Below are 23,896 nucleotides of genomic sequence, written 5' to 3' on the forward strand. Positions count from 1 at the left end.
TGCTGGACACAGCGGCTGTTTCTATGAGTTTTGTATTGTATCTCATCATCTTACAACGGTATTTCGATAGTATCTTCACTTCCTACTGGTGGAAAGGTCCTGTGATCGCAACGTGCTATTCGCAAGAAGCATTGCGGACTAATTCACGCCACGGCACCAGTGCTACATGCTGGAACACCGTAAGCTAGAGGTTATGATAACAAGCGTGCGTTTGTAGAAGATATATTTAAAGTTGCAAGGTGATGTTCGTTGTGGTGTCCGCTAGTGGGATGGCCACGACATCTATCATGCTCGTTGCGTTCTGGTTGCTGGAGTAAATGAATTCGGCAGCTTCAACTACTTCAATTATGTAAGCACCGACGATATACCTATACATCTCCACATTCCTCTGGCCTACGACGCCGTATTTGGCTGTCTGCACCTGGCTAAGGCCTTCAGCGTGCGAATCAGCGCGCAGGCATGGTGTCCAACTTGGAGCCCTTGGTCTCCAAGGGCTTTAACTCCAAAAGTCGCAAACCACTCGATTAAGTGCGATCACAAGATTATCACACAAATTCTTGCTACATATGAATTTGCGAAGTTGAATGCAATCACCCCCTCCGAATCAACAACAGGAGGACCGCGAACCAGTTCCCGAAGAGCGTAATGGCAGCTACGAGCCCGTAGACAAGAGCGAAACTCACCAACGCGTAGACCACGCTCTCGAGCACATCGTGCGTGGCGACAGTCTTGTCAGTTGAGATTTGATCGGGCTTTGCGGTAGTCTTGTAATCCTTCCGTTCGCCGATCACCACCGTTGCGTCCGTCGAAGCAGTCGAAGGTGCCACTTGAGTCATTGTGTCCTTCCACTCGAGCCCAAGAGAGTAAATTCGTGAGTGAGGCCATTTAATGAAGCAAGTGTGCACTGCTACCGAACCCACCCGTCCCGCCGTGTGGGTACCGATGGGTTTGTGCACAGTGAAAGGATGTCAATCGTGAACTCCTCCAGCAGTTTACACGCTGCGAATGTGGTCATCCCGTCATAGACACCACACGAGTGCTTCAGCCAGTGGCCGGTACTTGAAGGGAGTTCGCAAATTCAGTCAAGAGATTTCATTCTGATACATTTCGTGTCTATCATACACGGACTACCAATACACTTAGGATAGCAGGTCAGGGTACGGATAACTCAAGTCCGACAGGTGATTCGGCAGAGCTGAGTGCTTGATCGGAGACGCAACGGTGGACGGAGACGACGGAGACGACGGAGACGCGCTTTTGGCCTTGCTCGCGTGCCGACGGAACTGCAGGTGGAGGTGCTGGACCTGCTGGCGCGCGCGGAGGGCGTTTGCCTGCATTCGCTGCACCGCCAACAGCTCCTGGATCTGCACGGCGTAGCTGGCGTGGAGCTGCTGCAGCTTGGCTGCAAATGCCTTCTTGTGACGCCGCTTAAGCTGCTTGCGCTTCAGGTAGTCGTGCGCCACGTTCCGCCGCCAATTCACACCACCGGTCGAGGCGGACGAGGACTTCTTCGACTGCGAGTGCGAGTGCGACGCACAGCGGCAGTCAGGGTGTTTGTAGATGCGCTCACGCTCAGTCAGGAAGTTCATCCTAAGCCGCTCATTTTGCTGAGAAAATTGCAGCAGCAAGTTGGCCTGCTCGCTAACCCCAGCAGCAGTCGGATGCTACGGGTGAACATTACCCTTATATCTAACTATCATATAGGGAAAGTCATCATCTTCCTTGTGCAAATTATGGGTAACGTTAGGAATCAACTATTTTGGCTTGTATAATAGGAGTGCTACGAAATCATGATGACAGGTTACACACTCGGATTGAGGCGTCATGCTGTGAGCACACTGGTACTGCAAGTGGATGCTATACATCGCGAGGGCGTCATCCTTGCGTGCATAAGTACATACGCGCGCTCAACTTTCTCTCCTGGGCCACCGCTGGCCGTGCGAGTCAGTGGAGCATACATCGTAGTTCAATCTGAGCAGTACATCAAGTTGCCAGACAAACTGAAGAGGTGTGACTCACGGCTGGTGATTTGTGTTTCCAAGTGTCATCATCATGCATAACGCGTACAACATGAGGCCGCGTATCATACTGTGATCGTGTTCACACAATTTGCAACACCACAGTTTGCTAGGGTCGTCACCACCACTGATGTCGCTGCAGTTTTCATTGATGCTTTACGTGTTCGCGTAACCAGTTATGCTGCAGCTAATACTGTACTGTTCAATACCAGTATGCGTTCCCCATACGCCAGGATGTGTGCTCCCTCCCTCCTGTGTAGCTCTGCTGCGCGTCCTCTTCATCGACCTCAGGCGACCGAGATTCCGCTGTCTGCCCGCACCGGGAGTTGTGCCAGTGATTCTGCGTATCTCTTGAGTTCTCCATGCACAGCTTCCTGGCCGACTTGGCGGGCAGCAGTGGAGCCGGAAGCTTGCGGCTTGATCGTAGTATCTGTTCTTGTCCTCGCGTTCTCAATCTGGCACTTTGAAAGTCTTCAGTCGAGTAGAGTCTAGAGAGGAGCTTGCCCCGCTCCTTGGCCGTGCCCGACATATGAATTGTCTTCTTGGGGTTGCCGGATTAGTCCGCGTGTGGAGCTCGCTGTGTAGTCGTCAGCCTACCGGCGTCACTTCGAGATGAAGCGATGTTGAAGTGATGCCACGCGGGATTTGGCCGCACAGGAACACCCGACGTCTCACACATGTAGTTCTTCTTGTCATTGATGCTACAGCTGCAGATGCTAGCTCAGATTACTGGTAGGTGTACACTCGGTTTGCTCGCTCTGCTCTGATCTTATGGGTGTAAGATATCGGCCATTGTCATCGTGCGCGTGGAGGCCGCGCAGTTTTCCTTCTTCTCCTTGCTCCTCGTGCTTGCCGAGCTCTCTTTCAGCTGCGCTAACGGAGGGAGAGTTGTAGCTGGAGGCGGGCTGTAGCAACTCACTCCGTCGAGGCACAGCAGCGCCTGCGACATCACGAAGGACAGGTCTTCTCGGTTCTGGAGCAAGGTCGCCATCGGTTCCACGAAGCCCATGCGCTCGACGACGCGAGAAATCCGACCCGTGATCTCGAACGTGAAGACGAGCTTGGATGCCACCACGATCACGTTTCCAACGAGTGCACTGGCAAGCAGTCGGTCCGACAGGATATGCGGGAACACCGACTCGATCGTGTGGGGCGTGATCCGCAGCACGTATCTGGCGGTGGAGAGGATAGCGGACGTGTACTCCTTGTCGTTATACTCGACCGGCAACGTGCTCTTTTGCTGGAACTCCAGCACGTCGAAACACTCGCTCAGTGCTCGCCATCTCCGCTGCACGTATCGTCCGCCCGCTAGCGGATCCCCCGCTCTCTCGGGCACGAAGACCTGTGCAATAAAGTCGTCCTGTGTCTGTCCAGACACGCGCTCGAGCTCGTCACCGTTGCGTAGTCGATATCCCTTCGCGAAGACGAAGAAGTAGTCGTCCACCACTCGCTGCAGCGCCGCATCTGACCCATCTCCCCTCGGTCTGCTGCGCGGGAGCAGCGTGGGGCTCTCGGCTGTGTCCGTGAGGTTCTGCAGCTCGTCCACCAGCCGCGTGCGTTCCTCCTCGAGCTCGTGGCCGGTCGTCACGCCGTATCCGCGTCCTGGCATCTCCACTGGTTCGTCCAGCAGTCCGAGCATGCAGTTGTCCGCGATCAGCGCCTTGCCCAGCAGCGCCTCCAGCTTCCTAGGGTCCTTGACTATACTAGCAAAGGCTCCTACAAAGTCCACCTCGAACTCGTACTTGCAGCACTTGCCCTCTGCGTTGAAGGAGAAGGTGATGCCGATGTCGGGCTCCACCTCCCGTCCGACGAGCTGTGCCACGAGACACTCGTCCCCGATGACATGGGGGAAGATCATCTCGATGGTCTCGCGCAGCACCTGCAGCCGCAGCTTGGCCTGCGTCCGAATGACCACCGAGTCCTCGGCCGCCACGATGTCGTAGCCCTGCAGCGTCACCTGGATGAACCGCACGAAGGTCGAGTACATGATGATCTGCTCCGCCATGACGTCGGGCCCGCGCAGACCGTTGCCCACGTCCAGCTGCGGGTCCATGACACTGTGCAGGAAGGCGCGCTGGTCCTGGTCGTCCAGCAGGCGCTTGCGGCCTGACTGCTGCACGGCCCAGCCGGAGCGGAAGACCCGCAGGTACTCCTTCACCACGTGGAACAGCGAGCCCTCGGGTGAGTGGCGGTGCAGCAATGTGCGCGTGCTTAGGATGTCACGCAGCGTGGCCAGGTCCTGCACCTGCTGCTGCAGGCTCTGCACGTCCAGCGTCAAGTTAAAGTCCACGGAGCGTTCTTTTAGCACCGAGTGGAAGGGCCCCCAGCCGCGCCGCTTCTTGGTCGCAGCCCCGCGCGGCTTCTTCTTGGGCGCGCCTCGAGCATTGGAAGCGGGTGGGGCGGGCTGCAGCAGCGCCAGGGCGCCAGGTGTCGCACGCGGCTCGGCGCTCATGGCCCGTGCAAGGAATTAGCAACCGGTGCGTGAGCTTTTGGCGGCGTAACGGAGACTGGGTGGTAAAAAGCGACCTGCCAAGGTGGACGAGTTTCGTCAGACGGGCGCTGATTGGGGGATGAAGGAGAAAAAAGGCGCGCGATTGGAGGAAAACGTTTACTTAAAAAGTACGTACCGGGCCGAGCGGTTACGAACGCCGAGATTTGTGGCCAGGCAGCTACACAAGTAGCCATTTAGGTAATGAACGTTCGTGGGCTGTGGGGCGCCGCAACTTTGGGACGGAGGGCAGCAGCGACAAGCACGTTGACATTCGACAAGAGTTTTGCTGGCGTTTTTTTATATAGCATTTGCGCAACGAATCATTAAAAAAAGCTTAGCATGGTGCAGGGTCGACTAGAGGAATGACGAATTTTTTATTGTATTATTTTATACTAGTGATGAAACGCGTTGCTGTTTGTGTCACCGTCCAAAGGTATAGTGGGTTTCGAGTATTCAAGCGTGGAAGATGCCGGCCATCGTCATGGTGCACTTCTCCGGTGTTGCTCTACTCGCTGATCTTGTCCAAACCATTTCTTGCGGAGCAATAGGCGGTAGAATTGGTCGGACAGGGCTCGGACTGAAGCAGCTCACGCCGTCGGCACAGAGTCTAGCCTGTGACATCACGAACGACACGGCTTCGCGGTTCCGGAGCAAATCGGCAATGGGCTCGACGAAGTCCATGCGCTCCACGACGCGAGCAATCAGCCCCGTGTCGGTCTCGATCGTAAACACAAGCTGAGCTGGGACGACCACCACACTCCCCACTAGCGCGTCGACCAACGCCTTGTTCGCCAGTACGTGCGGGAAGGCCAACTCGAGGCTGCGCAACGTCAGCTGAAGAGAGTAACTCGCACAGGAGTGAATCACACATGCATCCTTCTGGTCGTTGTACTTGACGGGTAAGGACACACTGTTCTGCTTGAACTCGAGCACGTCGAAGCACTCACAAAGAGCACGCCACCTTGCCTGAACGTATTTACCGCCTGTGTGCTGGTCTTCAATCCTGGAAGGCACGAATATCTGCGAGATGAAACCCTCCTGGACGTGTGCTTGGTTTCCGGAACTTCGGTACCCGTTTTCAAACACGAGATAGTAGTCGTTCACGATTCGCTCGTACAACTCGTCGTTGTGAATATGAATTGGGTTGCTGGGCAGGTACATCGAAGGACGATGCGGAACTTTAGCATTCGCCTCTGTAAGACTTCGCAAGTCCGTCAGCTCCTCCACTAGGCGATCTCGCTCGTCTTCTAGGGCACTTTCAAGAGTGCTGGAGCGTGGATCTACGTCACTTTTCGACTCTCTAGGTTCGTCAATGACACCAAACATGCAGTTCTCAGCGATCAGAGCTTTTCCTAGCAGCATCTGTAGCTTCAATGGGTCCTTGATAATGCTAGCAAAAGCCCCCACAAAGTCCAGATCCACCTCGTATCTGCAGCACTTGCCTTCCGAGTTGAAGTAGAAGGTGAGACCGATCGAAGGCTCCACCTCCTGGCCCACCAGTTGAGCCACCAGGCACTCGTCTCCAATCACGTGAGGGAAGATCATCTCGATCGTATTCCTCAGTATCTGAAACCTTAGAGTGGAATTCGTCTTGACGATCACCGAGTCTTCGGCTGTCACAATGTCGTAGGATTTCATGGTCAGCCGGATGAACTTGATAAACGTCGAATACATGATGATCTGTCCGGCCATGACATCCGGACCCCGCAGGCCGTTGTCCACATCCACCTCGGGGTCCATGACACTGTGCAAGAACTGCCTCTGGTCCTTCTCCCCCATAAGCCTCTTTCGTCCTGCCTCCTGAACAACCCACCCCGTCCGAAATACGTGGAAGTACTCCTTCACCACGTGAAACAGCGAACCTTCAGGCGAGTGCCGTCGGAGCATGGTCCTGGTGCTCAGCACATCTCGGAGTGTGGCGAGGTCCTGCACTTGCTGCTGTAGGTTCTGCACGTCGAGCGTGAGGTTGAAGTCGACAGAGCGTTCCTTGAGTACAGACTGGAATGGCCCCCAGCCTCGCGTTTTCGTGGATGAGGTTTTCTTTTTCTTGAATTCGTTTCTGGGCGGTACTGGGCGACTTGGACTTGCTTGACGAAGGGATGCCGGATCGATATCGCTCATTTGATGTCTTGACGCCTTTCGCTTGCGACCCAGGGGGTCTTTTCGGGAATGACAGAACGACCGCGCGGAGTGGACGGAGAGTGGTTTCAACTTTGGCTCGTTTTTTTATCCAGATAATTGGTAGTCGCATTTTTTTAGGCTTCGGGCGTGTTCGTTAGGAGTTTGTATTTTTGAGTGGTGTGTGGATAAACCTCTTGGGTTTGTAAGGTGTAGCTGTGGGACTAAAACTATCAGCTTACCGCGCGTGGCGAAGCCATTTCAGAGGGTTACCGTTCACCGTTCACCGTTCACCGTTCACCGGTCAGATTCAAGCGGGCGACGTCGGTTGCTGAAGCCTTGGCGCGATCGCAAGTTGGATGCAGCAACCTGTTGCGATTGCGAGCTGAGGCCGGATTCACTATCCCCAGCCGACAAAATGGCTCAAAAGTTGCCATCAAGGTGGCTGGTGTACGTTGCCGAGAGCGAAGTATGGTATCCTAGGTGTGATGTCACGCCGGCCCCCAAGAGGACAAGTCAGCCCTCAGCGCGATAACAATCACGTTGCATGCTAGCGTCAGAAGCAGTTTCGGCCACTTTTGGCACCTCGACCAAGCTTAAGTAAGCAGTGTATGAGAGCACGCTACTGTCAGGGGCAATCTCTAGAAATGCATCAGCTTCGATGTATCAATGGCTAAAATGCTCTCCGCGACTTGGCATAATAATGCTTCTCGGATGTCGCACCTCCGTTTATTCTTTTCAAGGATGATTCTTCGCACGCCAGAGGTGGCATAATTGCGGGGCCTGGGTAGGCTTATATGGACTGAATCCATCTAAACGATGTATAGGCGAGCACGTGCGGAAACAGGGCCTCGAGCGTGTGCGACGACAGTCGAGGCATATAACTTGCCGTCGAGCGAATTTCACACATATTGTGCTGATTGTAATATCGACAGTCCTTGCGCTTCGTTCTCGGAAACCAAGCTGATCAAAGTCCTCGCTCAGCGCTTGCCACTTTCGAGAACGCCGTTGCCGCTGCCGCAGGACCCATTTGTTGCTTGAGGAACGAATGTTTTAGAAATAAAGTCGCCTTGGGAGTGTTCGTACAAGATTGGCCTTCAATAACCACGTTCAAACACGCGATAATAGTCGTTCAGGATTCACTGGAACGAGCCATCATTGTAGAGACGAGGGGGCTTGCTGGCTGGGTGCGCGGCAATATTCGACTAACTTTTCATTGCTAACACTCGAGAGATGACGTAGTTCGTTCAGTTCGTTCAGTTCATTCACGCAAAGTCGGTTTCACTCGTATTCCAGGGACGCAGCGTGAGTTGGTCGCACTGTTGGCACCTGGTCGTCCACGCTCTTTTCAATCCGTTTAACGATGACCCCAAGCATGCAGTTTTGGGCAATTAGAGCTCTCCCCAGCATCATCTCCAGCTTCCTCAGATCTCTAACAATGCTCGCAAACGCTTCTACAAAGCCCAGCTCAAGTTTGTACTTACAACATTCGCCCTCCGAGTTGAAGTAAAAGGTGATGCCGATCGGAGGCTCCACCTCTTGGTCCACCAATTGAGCTACCAGGCACTCGTCACCGACAATGTGCGGGAAGATCATCTCGATCGTGTTCCTCAGAACCTGGAATCTAGGTCTCGCTTGCGTCTTAATTATGACCGAGTCGTCAGCCACCACGATATTGTACGTCTACAATGTCGTCCGAATAAAACTTGATGAACGTCGAGTACATGATGATCTGTTCGGCCATGACATCCGGCCTGCGCAAGTCGTTGTCCACATCCACGTCGGGGTCGATGACGGATCGTTCCTTGAGCACGGACTGGAATGGTTCCCAGTTTTCTTCTTCTTCTTCGACTCCGCCTTTCTGCGAGGTGCAAAGGGAATCTCACTACTCATGGATCATGAGTCATGGTGGAATGGCTAATGAGCTCTGAGGCTGAATTCAGTGCGAGCCTCGAGTCGCTGGGTTTGGTCTCAGAAAATTGGCTATCGCGTTGGGTAAGAAGTCCGCGTCGTATCGCGAACTTGAGGAGGATGCGTATTCTTGGCGGAAGGCTCCAGTCCGTTCCTGGTTTGATGAGTCGGTCAGTAGCTGCAATCTGTACTGTGGCGACAACTGAGGGCGTTTGCGTACGGCGCGCATTTTCAACGTTTGGCATGCCGCAACCCGGGCGACGCAACTTGGCTGTGGCCTGACAGGTTAGTACTGGCCCATAACTTTTACTTCACCGTAGGCACTTATCGCAAAACCAACTTCAACATGCACGCTAGTTGAAAGAAGAGAAAAAAAAGTCTCAGAAAAATCCAGCATAACCTAAAACTCTCCGCCTCCTATTGGTCCACTTCCTTTTCTCGCATTCCCACGCTCTCTCTCTCTCAAGAAAGCAATTTGGCAAAACGGCAACACCAACCCAATAATGGACCCCCAGAAGCCGCCGAAGAGCGTGGACGCGCCCAGCTACGCGGCGGCGGCGGGTCAGCCCGTGCAGGTGGACGCCTACGGCCGCCCCATCGTGGAGGCCGTGCCCGCGCCGCCCGGCAGCGTCCCCCAAGCGGCCGTGCACACGCGCGTGGTGCCCAACAACGCCAACATCCGCCGCGACGCGCAGGGCAACGCGCTGTGCAACCGCTGCTCGGCGCCGTATCCGCTGCCGGCGGGCTGCACCAGCTGGAGATGCCGCAGCTGCGGAGAGCTCAATAACGCCAGCGTCTACGGCAACGAGTGGTGCAACATCCAGTGACAGCACGAAAAAGAGAAACGAGTTTAAGCTAGTGTTAACGTTGAAAAGGAAAAAAAGAGAAGGAGAGTTTGTTGCGTGGTTAGCACTATCGTGAAATGCCGTCTAGAGGTTGAGCGCCGGCGCAACCATCCGCATTTCCCACCGCAGTAATCCTTGCAAAGTATCCGCCGCATTTCGATGCGCGTCCTCTTCCGTGCAATAATCCGTTCTACCAGCCCAAACAACTTGCTGATAATGCTCACCCGTAGCCGGGTCCACCACGTCGTAGGCTTCAGTCGTCAATGCAAGGTTGGCCCAGGCGATTTTCCGGCCCGCCGCATCGCGTTCCGTAGCGTGTCGTGAGTGGTCAGTTGCAATGCTCTGCGTGCCCAAGACGAATCCTGTACCGGTGAGAGTTTGCTGGTTTCCATCCGCATCGGAGATTGGGAATTCCCTCGAAGCTTCGACTAGGAAGTGTACGAAGACAGACCGGAAGACGGAAATGTCGCCGAAGGAATTGACATCTCGCACGAACACGACGGCGTTCGGATTAATCTGTTGCAGTACTTCGAGGCGGGACGTTTCAGCTTTGACGGTCTTGAAGCGACTCAGGTTGATGTCGTTCGTCCACGTCTTGTGCATGACGTCGAACACGTTGAAATTTGTGAACTTTTTCGTGAAAACGAACTCCATCACGCTGCCCTGCACTTGCTGCACGATGTCCCAGCCGAACGCTTGCACCCGATGGCTTCGTTGCTCTTTGAGTTCAGGTCGGAGGCGGAGACGACTCTCGACGTGATGCATCATGCATTTGTTGTCGAGGATGAATCGAGTGAGATCCCACTCGGTGATAGGGTGGAAATCGAGTTCCTGTCGAGCCAAAGTCTCGCCCATGCTGTCGATATCGGTGATTGGTTGTTGCGGCTGGAAGTGCTGCTCTGCAGCGAGACTGCTAGCCTCAAAGTCCAAGACGCGCTGAATCTGCATCGTCCACGCAATTTTTTGCTTGAGAATTGCCTGTAGGTGAAGCTTTTCAGCTCCGAGACGCCTGGCCATTTCCACCGGGTTGAGGCCATCGTCTTCTTCGGTCGGAAGATGGTTGCAGGCCGTCAGCGTTGCATTCTTCCCAGTAGCCGCAGCACGCCGAGTTAATTCGGCGTGTTGCTTCTCGAGCTGGGCGAGCGTTGTTTTCATCAGGAGCAGTTCATGACGGTGCCGCTCTCGAGCTTTGCGCATGCCCTCGCGGTTCTTCACGCGACGGGCTTCTTGCTTGTCTGGACTCAATTTTCGCCGGCACATTGCAAATGCAATTGCGTTGTAGTTTTTTGTTGGGGGGAGAATCGAAAATGGCGCCTGACTCGTGCGGTTGTCTGGGCTAGACGGGGTAGAGAGCTTTTTCTCCTGTACCACATCATCATTGGTGGCAAAGAGACCCTGTTCACTACGGAATTATATTTGAATATAAGTAAGAAACTTTTACGAATTAAGACCATCCGATACATGTACAACAGACAAGGAAGGGGTGTTAGCTGCAAAAAGTAACTTCGCTTGCCTGCATATGCGCTTCGGGCTACTGACCAAAGCACGGGATACCGCTAAGTAAAAAAGTTTGTATTTATCAGTTGGAGTTATCGGTGTACTGAAGCTCGTGGTTGAAGGCGGAAATCCACACGATCAGTGCGTGTCTTGAGAACTCTATAACATCGAACCGTGCTGCGGTGCCACGTTTCGGATGCTAGCTGAAGGAGCAGTGTGCTGAGGCATAAAAATCCTATTCACGCGACCACGTCAGCAAGCTGTCGCCGTGACAACTTCATCAGCAATTCATCCATCAAATCAAGTATTGTACACTAAAAAAAACTCAACTCACCATGTAAAATCAATCAAGACACAGTGACTGGAGATTAAGCGCCGGCGCAACAATCCGCATTTCCCACCGCAATAATCCTTGCAAAGTATCCGCCGCATTTCGATGCGCGTCCTCTTCCGTGCAATAATCCGTTCTACCAGCCCAAACAACTTGCTGATAATGCTCACCCGTAGCCGGGTCCACCACGTCGTAGGCTTCAGTCGTCAATGCAAGGTTGGCCCAGGCGATTTTCGGGCCCGCCGCATCGCGTTCCGTAGCGTGTCGTGGGTGGTCAGTTGCAATGCTCTGCGTGCCCAAGACGAATCCTGTACCGGTGAGAGTTTGCTGGTTTCCATCCGCATCGGAGATTGGGAATTCCTTCGAGGCTTCGACTAGGAAGTGCACGAAGACAGACCGGAAAATTGAGATATCTCCGGGGGAATCCACGTCACGAACGAAGACAAAAGCGTTCGGGTTCATCTGTTGCAGCACTTCAAGACGAGACGTTTCAGCTTTGACTGTCTGGAAGCGACTTAGCTTGATGTCGTTGGTCCACGTCTTGTGCATGATGTCGAGAACACTGAGGCCTGAGAACTTTTTCGAAAACAGAAATTCCATGGTGTTGCCTTCCACACGCTGCACGATTTCCCACCCGAACGCCTCCATCCGATGCGTGCGTTTGTCGCCCAACGTAGCTAACAGTCCTGTTTCAGGCTGCAAACGATTTTCGACGTGGTGAATATCGCGTTTGTTATCAAGAATTGTCCGTGTAAGATCCCACTCGTTCAATGGATGAAACCCGAGCTCTTCTTCTGCCTGAATTTCATCAAGCGTGTCGATATCAACGGTCGGCGATTCTTGGAATTGCTCGTATGCAGCTAGACTGCTGGACTCGAAATCCAAGACGCGTTGTATTTGCAGTGTCCACGCCGCTTTCTGCTTCAGCATGTCTAGCAGAAGCAGTTTCTCCGCGCCGAGTTGCTTGGCCATCACCACCATATCGGCGTAGTTTCGTTCTTGGCAAGTCTTCCTCGGGAGCGTTAGGTCGGTCTCCGGTTCCCTTTGTGGTCCGCTTGTGCTGGCACGGTCACACAGGTTAGCGTACTGACTCTCAAGCTGGACGACTGTGGTCTTCAGCTGCAGCAATTCTTGACGCTGGCGTTCACGAATCTTCCGCATGCCTTCGCGGTTCTTCGCTCGGCGGGCTTCCTCTTCTGTAGGAGTCAACTTACGGCGGCGGATCATTCTTGGCTAGATGCTCTGCTGAGGACGGCCAGATCGGAACTAAACTCGAAGAGGAGCCAACCGAGTGCGGGTAGACGAGAGTCACGTTCACCACGTCATCAATGATGGTCGAGTTCACAGACATTTGGTTTAGTGCAGCACGTTGGTATAACGACAATCATGTTGACAGGGTTTGGTGCGGATACCCTTCCTCTGTGCATACGGTACGCTACTTCCTTCTATACCGTATCGCCCCTGTCCTAAACGAAGTTTTCTCCTGCATAATAAGAGCGTGTTCGCTACGAAGCTGCAGTTGGAGACGACCCGAAAGCAAAACATATTGAGCTGTGATTGGTCAAAATAACGCATTACAGTTTTCGTGCCAGTATGTATGCAATACCACAGGGTGGACATGCATTTTGGTAGGTTTTGCAAAATAGATGGGATGACGATCGGGCAAGTCTGGGAAAAACACCGTTTTTTTCAAATTGACACTTTCTGTAGCCTAGAATTAAAAATTGTGTTTCGCCACACAGCCTTCAATTAGCTATTCCACGGACGGACCAATTTGCTAATTTGCGGGAAGCTTGTCATGTTGATTGGGAAATGGTGTAGACATCGGGTATGCAAGTCGATATATTGACGGAGAAACAAATGCGATTCTTCGCACCAACGCACCAGCAGATAAACAAGAAAGATTGTTCACGTAGTTAATAACTATAACAGGCTGTTATTAACAGCACTGGAAATGCAGATAGACGCGTGCCGTAAATTTCGAGTCGAGTACTTATGGTGCTTTGCAGATAAAATGTCGTCCTGTTTCCTGCTCCACAAATCGTGGTATAAAAAAGAGTCGTTAGCATGAGCGACCTCGATATATTTTGGTCGACCTCGATTTACAAAAAGGATCGTTTTACATTAGATTGACCTCGCTATAATCAAATCCACAAGGAGATCGATCGCTAGCTGCCGGCCTACATAGATCGATCTGCCCTTTTTATTTACCTCGTTTTATTATAACTGGAGAAGAGTGCCAACAAAACGTTTGGAATGCACAATAGTTCATTAGCATAAATCTTAAATTTAGAAGCTAAGTCCTCTACCGAGAACATTAATTCTAGTTTTTTGAACGTACATTGATGTTCGCATAAGACAAGGGCGACGCAGATTGAAATCTCGCTTCGAAGGGATAGATTGTCGAACTGACATGTTAGTCACCAAAACAAATTGTACGTTGCCTCTTACAGAATTGGCATGTATTAATAACGCAAGTCAAAGTCATTGCAGCATTTGGTCATCACGTATCTAAGCAAGTGACGTAAGCTTCAGCGCTGGTGCGATCACTAACAGCTCCCACCGCAGCATACTCTGGATTGTGTCTGAGGCATTCCGTTGCGCATGCTCTTCACTGCAGTAGTCCGTGCGTCCAACCCAGCGAATCTGCTGGTACGTCTCTCCTGTAATGTGGTCAACCACATCTAAAGTCTCAATGGATAGAGTAACGCTGGCCCACGCGAGTCGCCCGTGTGAGTCTTCCGCCAGGAGACAGCGAGGACAATCAATAGTTATACTTTCGGTGCCTAGCATATAACCCTTCCCAGTAAGAGTTGGGCCACTGTCAGGTGTAATCGGCTTGGCAGTCTCGACTAAGAAGCGCACGAACACAGATCTGAAGGTCGAGATATCGCTCGGGGAAAACACGTCTCGGGCGAACACGTATGCGTTCGAGTTGATGCGTTGCAGCGCCTGCAGGCGGCGGGTCTCGGCCTTGACCTTCTTGAAATCGTCCAAGCGCATACCGTTGGCCCACGTCTTCTGCATCACGTCCAGCATGTTTAGACCGTGAAAGCGCTTCGTGCAGGCGAACTCCATGACGCCGCCGTGCACGCGCTGAACGACGTCCCAGCCGAACGCTTGCATTCGATGCGTCCGCACATCGTTAGTTGATTCAGGAGCGGACGAGAGGAGAAGGCGGTGTTCGACGTGGCTGATGTCTCTCTTGTTGTCCAGGATGGTTTGTGTGAGATCCTGTTCGGTCAGTGGGTGGAACCCGAACTCCTGTGCTGCTTGAGCCTCGTCCATGATTTCGATCTCAACTTCCGAGATGCCCTGGACTTGCGGTTCGTGGGAGACGCTACTCGCTTCAAAGTCCAGGATGCGCTGTAGCTGCAGCCTCCACGATGACTTTTGCTTCAGCATAGACCGAAGGAGCATCTTCTCAGCTCGGAGTCGTTTGCTGGTCACTATTGCTTCGTCTAGGCGGCGACCTTTGCTGCGACTTGTCTGGTACAAGCTTGTGTCAGGAACTCGAGCCGCTGCGTCTGAGCTGTGACACAAGTCTGCGTACTGTTTCTCGAGTTGGTGTATGGTGGTCTTCATTTCCTGTAGCTGTTGGCGCTGATTGCGTCTTGCTCGGCGCATACACTCGCGGTTTTTCACGCGGTGCGTCTCGACACGTGTCGGGCTGATGGTGCGAGTACGAGCCATTGAGAAGGTGTTGTCGCTTGATGTACTCGGTGGAAGAATTAAAATGAGACAACGAAAGCTGCAGCGACATCAATGGTGGTGACGACCCTAACAAACTGTGGTGTTGCAAATTGTGTGAACGCGATCAAAGTACGCGGCCTCGTGTTGTACTCGTTATGCATAATAGTGACACTTGGTCATCACCAGCCGTGAGTCATACCTGTTCTGTTTTGTGGCAACCTGCTATACTGCTCGGATAAAAACCTACGCTGGATGCTCCACTGATTCGCACGGCCAGCGATGGCCCAGGAGAGAAACCCGAGCGCGCGTATGTACTTAAGCACGCATGGAGTACGCCCTTGCGATGTATAGCATGCACTGCCAGTGCCTGTATGCTCACAGCGGGCGATTCAAACGTGAACCCTATACTCCGAGAGTGTAACCTGTCATCATGATTTCGTAGCACTCCTGGTTTCGCATCAACAACATTTTTGGACTCGCGAGTCGCAGGCGTGGCAGCACATAAAAGGGTGGCTTTATCTGTCACTGCAATGACCCAAACGGCAAGCGCCTTGCTCGACATCAGCGTCGAAAGCGTGTAAATGATCTTCCTTAGTCCTTTTGGTATCCGTAAAGATAGAGTGACGCGGCGCGGTCACGCCCTAAAATGCTGCACCTTTTTATATAGGCATTTGTATGGGGCTCGATTTGACTTGGTTTTGTATGGACCCAGGGTGAGAGGTAACAATATTTTCAAATAATGTTCCAAATTACACCCCTTTATATTGTGTATTTTGTACGGGACCGGAAATATGTAATAAATCACGGATAGCCGTATATATAGAAGTCATTTGAGTGGAAAAGGTCAGACCCAACAATAGGAAACAGGACATCAAATCTCTTTAGTATACAACGGGGCTGCTGGGTCATTTGCAGTGTGATGTACAAACCGAGGCACCGTTCATCATTTATTGAAGAGGTTCGCTTACATGTAGTTATCGCACTGACAAAGGGTGTGCTAAAACCTTTTCGGCAATGCCAATGTGCACGTAGGCTCTATCATTTACTGTCGATGACTTTGCTCTCGCCATCTTTGATGCGTGGCCATCTTGAAGCAGAGTGAGTTCCACTGCTTGTACCTGTAACGAGCATCAACAGCGAAAAGATAACTTTCTGATCGCCACGTGTCCTCGTCTAAAAGGTTGTCTATGTCTAATACATAACTATGGATCCCCTCATTATCGCATTTGCAGCCACAGCGACTCATAATGGCGCGCAAATTAAGCCCAGCTCAAATCGAGGCTCATCGTCTAAAAAACCGCGAGTGTATGCGCCGAGCAAGACGCAATCAGCGCCAACAGCTACAGGAAATGAAGACCACCACACACCAACTCGAGAAACAGTACGCAGACTTGTGTCACAGCTCAGACGCAGCGGCTCGAGTTCCTGACACAAGCTTGTACCAGACAAGTCGCAGCAAAGGTCGCCGCCTAGACGAAGCAATAGTTACCAGCAAACGACTCCGACCTGAGAAGATGCTCCTTCGGTCTATGCTGAAGCAAAAGTCATCGTGGAGGCTGCAGCTACAGCGCATCCTGGACTTTGAAGCGAGTAGCGTCTCCCACGAACCGCAAGTCCAGGGCATCTCGGAAGTTGAGATCGAAATCATGGACGAGGCTCAAGCAGCACAGGAGTTCGGGTTCCACCCACTGACCGAACAGGATCTCACACAAACCATCCTGGACAACAAGAGAGACATCAGCCACGTCGAACACCGCCTTCTCCTCTCGTCCGCTCCTGAATCAACTAACGATGTGCGGACGCATCGAATGCAAGCGTTCGGCTGGGACGTCGTTCAGCGCGTGCACGGCGGCGTCATGGAGTTCGCCTGCACGAAGCGCTTTCACGGTCTAAACATGCTGGACGTGATGCAGAAGACGTGGGCCAACGGTATGCGCTTGGACGATTTCAAGAAGGTCAAGGCCGAGACCCGCCGCCTGCAGGCGCTGCAACGCATCAACTCGAACGCATACGTGTTCGCCCGAGACGTGTTTTCCCCGAGCGACATCTCGACCTTCAGATCTGTGTTTGTGCGCTTCATGCTTGAAGAGGCAAAGGAGGTAATGGCTGAATCGATGGTTAGAGATTCAGGAAACACGGGCGAACCAGGTGGAGTTGCAGTTGGTAAGGGGTATGTCTTGGGAACGCAAAGCATTGGTTTGGGTTGTCATCACCCACCGTCGGACGAGGAACTGTTCGGCAAACTCGCATGGGCAGAAATTTTTCTGTCGATCGAGGCTTTCGATGTGGTAAACCTGGATTCGGACGAGATGTATCAGCAAATTCGCTGGGTAGGACGGACGAACTACATCCGCGAGGAACATGCACAACGAAGTGCCTCTGACACTCTCCAAGCCATGCTGCGTTGGGAAATGCTTGTGATCTCCCCAGCATTCAATGCTTTGTGCTGAATTTCAGCTGAATTTCAGCTGAATTTCACTTATACAGAGAGTTAAAGCAGGTAAGAAATGTATTTTTGTGCTAATAAAAATGTAGAATGCATCGAAGTTGAGGTACTACCAAGTTCATATCACGACGTTGAGCAGTTTATCTTTTCAGGTGGCTTACGAACTTGAATGTCAGGTAGATAGCAACTTGGAGCACCGCCCAAATGACGAGTAACCCCGCCATGAACTCGTACTTGCGCTCTGGACGAAAGTCGTATGTCTTCTTGATGAAAGCAGCGACGGTCATGTTCGTCGTCACGTTCTTGGCCGTCACCGCAATAATGTCTTGCCTATTGCCAAGCTGAATACCGGCCAACGCGGACAACGAATAGTAGGAAGGCATCAGGTACTGGAACCACTTGTAACCCGGTTTCATCGCGGTGCGAGGCAACAAGAAACCGGAAAACAAATTGAACAAGCACGAAAGCGCGCCCACGGCTACGTTCGCCACCTTATCGTTCGGCATCAACGCAGACATCCACTGGCCCACGTACGTGCAAGCCGACGTGTACAGGTAGAACACGAACATGAAGAAGAAGAAATCCTTGGCGTTATCGTTCCAGCCCACCAGCCAGTACTCGATCGTCACGAACAGGATGATCACCACGATCAGGTACGGCACCTCCGCGAACCACAGCGACAGACTGTACGGCAGCGGACCGTAGTAGTTCGACATGCGCTCGCGGTAGAACACAGCGCGCTCAGCGCACGTAACCTCCAGCACCGTCATGAGGTTGATGACACCGATGAAGTCCATGCTGTTGTAAATGAGACCCACGTGCGAATTGATTTTCTTCACTGTTCCTGCCGAAAGCTGGTAGAAAGTGGTGCCGAAGATGATGGCGAACAACGGGAACAGGAACATGCGCATGAAATTGTACTGCGGGTTGCGCCAATATGTGAGCTGCTGCTTCTTAGAGAGTTGTCCGAGTTGGTTCCAGAAGCTCGTGGCGATCGGTTTGTAGTTGAGTGTCGAGTGGCGGACAAAATCTTCAGACACTTCGCACAGTTTGAGTGTGTGTTCGCGGTTAGATCTGCACAGCTCACTGTTCTTGTACTCAACCGAGTAGTCCTTCACGTCGCGGCCGATACCTGCACCGATCACCTCCAGCATGTACGTCGCAGGGTTGTACTGAGGATGAATCTCCTTCGTTCCTGGGATCGAAGCGAAGTACTCCAGCATCTTCACCGAGTCAACACCAAGGTCGCCGAAGTACGCCGTGTAGCCGCCCTTCTGTAGCAGAAGCAGACCATCGAACAGCTCGAAGATTGAGATACTCGGCTGATGGATCGTGCAAAGCACCGTACGACCCGTGCGAGCAATCGACTGCACACCACGCATCACGATCAGAGCTGAACGCGCATCCAGCCCACTTGTCGGTTCATCCAGGAACAGGATGCTCGGGTTCGAGACCACCTCCACTCCGATCGTCACGCGCTTCTTCTGCTCGACTGACAGACTGCCTACCATTTCACTCGAGATCGACGTGAGCTCAAGTAACTCAAGCGTCTCGTGCACCAGGTTCATGCGCTCCTCTTTAGTGAAAGTAGGCGGTAGTCGAAGGTTGGCTGAGAACACCAGAGCCTCGTAGATTGAAGCACCTTCCGAGTGGATGTCCATCTGCTCACAGTACGCTGTGATGCGACTGAAATTGGCAGGGTTCTTCGGCTCGCCGTTCACGATAATGTCACCAACGATGCGGCCACCCGTCTTTCGGCCGGCAATCACGTCCATCAGCGTCGTCTTACCAGCACCCGTGGCACCCATGAGCGCCACCATTCGTCCCGGCTCGAAGTGAGCCGTGATACCGCGCAGGAGCTGCTTCTCCTCGCCCGACGGCAGCGTCACGAAGTATTCCAAGTCCTTGACGCACAGGTTTGACGGCGTGAATGACAAGCCTCCTACTTTTTTCGCTTGATCCGCTGCTGCGGGCGTGTTTACTTCAACGTATACGTTTTCATCCTTGCCCGAATTGTCCGTCAGTGCCTTCACGGTCACTCCCTTGTGTTTTTCATACCGGATAAAATGAAGCGCAAGTCCATTAAGAATTGTGAACAGAAGGTAGTATGCTAGCAGCATTCCAACTCCGAACCAGATGTACTCCGTGCCCTGCTTGATCGAGAAACTGTCCAGGAACTTCTTGCTTTGGGCAGGGGTATACCTGTCACTCGAGAACTCCGACAGCATGTTGCTGCGAAGAGCCCAAGCCAGCGGGTTAAACCAGTACATCCAGATCCAGTAGTCCGGGATCAGGTCCGCCAGGATGATGTTGCCCGAGAACAGCAAGAAGAAACTCACCGAGATCGAAGCCAGCGCCTGGCCCACCGTGATACTCGGCGACAGCGCACTCAACATCGTCATGTACGCGCTGATGGCGTGCTGGAAACATAGCAACACCAGATAGAACACGATGAACTTCTCGAACGACCGCGTCAAACCACTCATGAAGTAGAAGAACGTGCCCAATAGGAACGACACTGCGACGTTCACCGGGATCTGCACCACACTCTCTGCGATGGCGTACGACATGGTGCGGAAGAAGTTGCGTGGGCGCTGCTTGTAGAACACTTGACGTAGCTGGAATGAGATGGTGATCTGCTGCCACGCCTGCCGCTGGAACAGCGCGATGCTGAAGAAGATCATGCGCAGGTAGTACGCTGAGCTCACCTCGTAGTAAATCATTCCTAGAACGAGGCCAATAACCAGTGCCTCGATGAGCTTACCCCACAGAAGTGGAGGATCACGCAGCCAGATCAACTTCTGCCGGTTCAGCAGCAGCATTGTGCTCGGGATAAATGTCAATCCAAACTCGGACCTATCCTTCGAGCGGGCCAAGCTCACCACACTCTGCGCCTTTTTGTAATCCTCAGCACTCTCGAACTGGTGCTCATTGAAACCCTTAGCAATGGCGTCTGTCGTTTTCTTATAAATGCTCGATTCACAAAAAAGATTGTTGAAATCTTCTGCCGTAACAGGGAGGTTCTTCGGCTCGACATTTCCGTTCGCATAGCGCTGACCACGACCCGATGTAACTTCAATCAAGAAGTCGGCGGGGTCAACACGGGGAGGGCACGTAAAGCCTCGCTCTCTGAAGTAGTCCAAAATGTCGATGCGTGGTCCATGGTACACCAAGTGACCCTCGTGGATCATAAAGATGTCGTCGAACTGCTCAACGACCTCGGGGGTTGGTTGCAGCAGCGCCACAATCACGGACCCTCCAAGCGTCTTGCACCAAGTGCGCAGTGCCTTCGTAATGTCAAATGTGGCGGCACTATCAAGTCCAGTCGAGATCTCATCGCACAGGAACAAACTTTGTCCACCAACCAGCACCTCGCCCACCGTGACACGCTTGCGTTCACCACCACTCACCCCTCGCAGCAACGCATTACCCACCACCGTGTCAGCACAACTTTCCAGGCCCAGGATCTGAAGGAACAGCTCCGTACGCAGGGCTGCAATGTCGCGCATTTCTTCATGCTGGTCTTCCGGGCGTCCATTCACGCACATGTCAGCGAACTTGAATGTTTCCCGCACTGTCAGTGTCGGAATGTGGTTGTCCGTCTGGTCCACGAGACCAACAAGTTTGACGAGATCGATCTCCTCACCCCGTAAGCCTGAATAGAGAATCTCGCCGCCGATCTCCTTCCTCGCGGTGTTGTGGAGCTTGCCAGACAGTGCCTTGAGGAACGTCGACTTGCCGGCTCCGGGGTTGGCCAAGATCAGCGTCATGGAGCCCGGCTTGATGATACCGGTCATCGGGTGCAGCGCGTGCTTGGTCACCTTTGGTGGTCTTTTCCACGGCGTGAAGATCTGAGCCATGTGCGAGCCGACAGTACTGTGACTGCCGTCGGTGGCCGGGACGTCGACTGCGAACGACAGGTCTTGGAAGCGCACCTCGGGCGTCGGGAGATGTAGATTGATCTTCCGGGACAGGTGGTTGTACTTCTTGTAGAACCGCTCGAGCCCCCCGTTCAGCATGACCTCGAGGTTGTCAGCATCCAAAGTGCTGTACCGACTGGCCATGGTTTCGTGGCAAGAGTGGTTGTACGGCTCTTGCAGACTCCGGAAGTTGAGCGAGCGATACACATCGGGAACCTGGGAGTCCTCGTTCGGCGGATTGATCTCGGTCTCCGGCAGCAACAGGCTCATCCTGGGCCCACCGTACGCTTTCAGCGTGCGGAAGAAGCTTTTTTTTTACAACTCGGACGTAGGCTTCAGCGAGTCAGTCACTACTGTCGACTGCAAAATGCAAATGTACAGCCGAAGCAAGGCCGACCTGGCATGGGCAGCATCGCATGAAACCCCTCTCGAGTCCTAAACTTAACTTCACTTGCTCACGATTCATTCCCCGGAATAGCAAATAGGGAGATTGATTGCGAGCTGAAAATGGTCACGAACAAGCTTGAGCTGGGGATAAGGCTTTCGACGGGAAGCAACCTCTCGTGGTATTCTGGGCTTGGCGTGATGGCTGCCTACCCGGGACGATGCGAGTTGCCGCACGCTTTCAATAATAACAGCATTCCGATGGCGTTTGACGGGAAGAATCGGCAAGGTTTGCGTCAATTCCGAGCTTCAGTAGGTTATTTCATGGAAGACGGCACTGTTCTAGACTCTTGAACCATCAACGAATAGATTGAGTTAAGCCCCCCCCCCCCCCCCCCCCCCCCTGTCCGCCGGTCGGTGCTTTGACGTCACGCTTGTCGACGTAAGCACCGCCATCCAATGCACTGTCCATGCCTAAAACCGCTTCTTGTCTTGATGCATAAGTACATTTGCAATGGCCATGGCCCCAATTCCTCACGCAAGCGCTTGGGATGACATGATTGGCGCGGCCTCAATATCAAGCTAACCAACCGGGGCGACTACAATGGCTTGCTGTCAGTCCGCAGTCATCGTCGAAGACGGATCAGCTTCCTCGTAGAAAGCTGTTGGCGTCGTCTTGCCTGTGTGTGGTGGTAGGGGGGGCATGGAAATCTGTGCACGCGGTCATTGTAACTTCTCAATTTTCCTCCGAGCTCGCAATACATCCGACAATGTAGCGTACCGACCGACAGCTGCACTGCTCACTACTCTGGTCACGACAGCAATCCAGGACGCCGTCGCGGTCTAAGATACGCCGTGGAGTGCTAACGAGCACTACTCATCAGTATCTGCATTTTTTTTAACTGCTAGCCGCCTCGGATCGAGCTTTCGTCTCGGCGTCAACAGGACTCACGACCATCACCCAGTCCTCTGGCAATTTTGAGATAAGCAGCCAGGACTTGGGGACACCAGCGCACAGCATCGCTATCGGTCAAGTATCTTCCATCTCGGGTCGTGTGGACATCGCTGGCACATTGGTGGTACTCCATACGCCAACTGGACCTGGGCGTTGTCCTTCTCCCTGGAGTCCGAAAACTCGGAGGCATTGGTGTTCAATGCAAGCGTAGACGGATCTGACGTCGCCAACGTCTATATCACTTACGAGTCTCCCCGCGAAGAGGCCTTCTTCGGGCTGGGAGAGCAGACCGACATCGGTAATCTCCGTGGCTGGCGCGTGCCCATTTGGACTCGAGAAGGAGGGGCTGGTCGAGGCGAAGAGCCGATCACGTCCGTTCTGAACGCGAATCCTTCCGCTGCCGGAACTTTTGCCGGTGGGTCTTTGCTGACGACGTATACTGCGGTTGCATCACTCACGTCGTCCCTGGGGCGCTGGATCGTGCTGGACGGCACCAAGTACGCACTCTTCAACCTTGCGAGCAACGCCACGTCTCCCTTTGAGGATACTGCCGAGAGCTACTTAGCAGGGGACATCGTGGAGGGGGATCACTCGAACTCGTCGTCCACGGTTGTTGAGATTCAGTACGAAGGTGCTTCAATCAGCGGCTGGCTCGGTCGAGTCGCTGACGGGAACCCGTTGCTGGGAGCTACCGGTGCATTGACGAAGATCACTGAACGTCAGCCACAGTTGCCGGATTGGGTCAATGACGGCGCCATCCTAGGCGGACAAGACTCTGTAGAGGGTATCATTCAAGACGCGCTTAACGCGAGTTTGTCCTTGACTGGTGTTTGGCTGCAGGACTGGTCGGGAACTCGACTCCAGGCGAGCTCCTACGGCATTTTACGTCCACCGGTTGTGGTGGAACTGGGAGCCCGATACGACACTTTACCCGTCCTGGGCCGAGTGGGTGCCCCACCTCCGCGACGAGTACAATGTGCGTACCCTGAGCTACGTCAACACATTTCTCGTCAACGTCAGTACCTAGAGCACGGGCTGCGAGTTTGTCCTTGACTGGTGTTTGGCTGCAGGACTGGTCGGGAACTCGACTCCTGCAATACCAGCTTCTACGATATCTCAAAGAGCGAGGGACGGTTCGTCACCAATACTTCTGCCGGGGATGAGAGCGTGTGGACCATCACGAGCGGAGTTGGCATCGATGCAGGCATTTTGGATTTGTCCAACCAGTCGACCATTGACTGGGTCAAGAATTTGGTGGACGGACGAGGAGCAAGAACAACTCCAAGG

General features: G+C 53.1%; 9 protein-coding genes across 9 annotated transcripts; 2 read left to right on the top strand and 7 right to left on the bottom strand.

Moving 5' to 3' along the window:
* Positions 1-1,139: 1,139 nt before the first annotated feature.
* Positions 1,140-1,589, bottom strand: IUM83_14494 (WD40/YVTN repeat-like-containing domain; the record flags this gene model as incomplete). The annotated part of the gene is made up of 1 exon (XM_067939243.1): positions 1,140-1,589. One exon carries the CDS (start codon positions 1,587-1,589, stop codon positions 1,140-1,142), a length of 450 nt encoding a protein of 149 aa, XP_067793526.1.
* Positions 1,590-2,787: 1,198 nt separating this feature from the next.
* IUM83_14495 (uncharacterized protein) lies at positions 2,788-4,470 on the bottom strand (the record flags this gene model as incomplete). The annotated part of the gene is made up of 1 exon (XM_067939244.1): positions 2,788-4,470. The coding sequence occupies one exon, from the start codon at positions 4,468-4,470 to the stop codon at positions 2,788-2,790; it is 1,683 nt and encodes a 560-aa protein (XP_067793527.1).
* A 492-nt stretch (positions 4,471-4,962) lies between these two features.
* IUM83_14496 (uncharacterized protein) lies at positions 4,963-6,396 on the bottom strand (the record flags this gene model as incomplete). The annotated part of the gene is made up of 1 exon (XM_067939245.1): positions 4,963-6,396. One exon carries the CDS (start codon positions 6,394-6,396, stop codon positions 4,963-4,965), a length of 1,434 nt encoding a protein of 477 aa, XP_067793528.1.
* Positions 6,397-7,908: 1,512 nt separating this feature from the next.
* IUM83_14497 (uncharacterized protein) lies at positions 7,909-8,223 on the bottom strand (the record flags this gene model as incomplete). The annotated part of the gene is made up of 1 exon (XM_067939246.1): positions 7,909-8,223. The coding sequence occupies one exon, from the start codon at positions 8,221-8,223 to the stop codon at positions 7,909-7,911; it is 315 nt and encodes a 104-aa protein (XP_067793529.1).
* Positions 8,224-9,041: 818 nt separating this feature from the next.
* On the top strand, positions 9,042-9,365 carry IUM83_14498 (tRNA (guanine-N(7)-)-methyltransferase; the record flags this gene model as incomplete). The annotated part of the gene is made up of 1 exon (XM_067939247.1): positions 9,042-9,365. One exon carries the CDS (start codon positions 9,042-9,044, stop codon positions 9,363-9,365), a length of 324 nt encoding a protein of 107 aa, XP_067793530.1.
* A 102-nt stretch (positions 9,366-9,467) lies between these two features.
* IUM83_14499 (Obg ATPase 1) lies at positions 9,468-12,438 on the bottom strand (the record flags this gene model as incomplete). The annotated part of the gene is made up of 2 exons (XM_067939248.1): positions 9,468-10,618; positions 11,382-12,438. The coding sequence occupies 2 exons, from the start codon at positions 12,436-12,438 to the stop codon at positions 9,468-9,470; spliced, it is 2,208 nt and encodes a 735-aa protein (XP_067793531.1).
* Positions 12,439-13,722: 1,284 nt separating this feature from the next.
* On the bottom strand, positions 13,723-14,631 carry IUM83_14500 (Obg ATPase 1; the record flags this gene model as incomplete). The annotated part of the gene is made up of 1 exon (XM_067939249.1): positions 13,723-14,631. One exon carries the CDS (start codon positions 14,629-14,631, stop codon positions 13,723-13,725), a length of 909 nt encoding a protein of 302 aa, XP_067793621.1.
* Positions 14,632-16,418: 1,787 nt separating this feature from the next.
* Positions 16,419-17,354, top strand: IUM83_14501 (Obg ATPase 1; the record flags this gene model as incomplete). Its single annotated transcript, XM_067939250.1, has 1 exon — positions 16,419-17,354. One exon carries the CDS (start codon positions 16,419-16,421, stop codon positions 17,352-17,354), a length of 936 nt encoding a protein of 311 aa, XP_067793513.1.
* Positions 17,355-17,490: 136 nt separating this feature from the next.
* IUM83_14502 (ATP-binding Cassette (ABC) Superfamily) lies at positions 17,491-20,898 on the bottom strand (the record flags this gene model as incomplete). Its single annotated transcript, XM_067939251.1, has 1 exon — positions 17,491-20,898. One exon carries the CDS (start codon positions 20,896-20,898, stop codon positions 17,491-17,493), a length of 3,408 nt encoding a protein of 1,135 aa, XP_067793619.1.
* Positions 20,899-23,896: the final 2,998 nt, after the last annotated feature.

Source organism: Phytophthora cinnamomi (assembly GCF_018691715.1).
Source record: "Phytophthora cinnamomi strain GKB4 chromosome Unknown Contig28, whole genome shotgun sequence".
NCBI lineage: Eukaryota > Oomycota > Peronosporomycetes > Peronosporales > Peronosporaceae > Phytophthora > Phytophthora cinnamomi.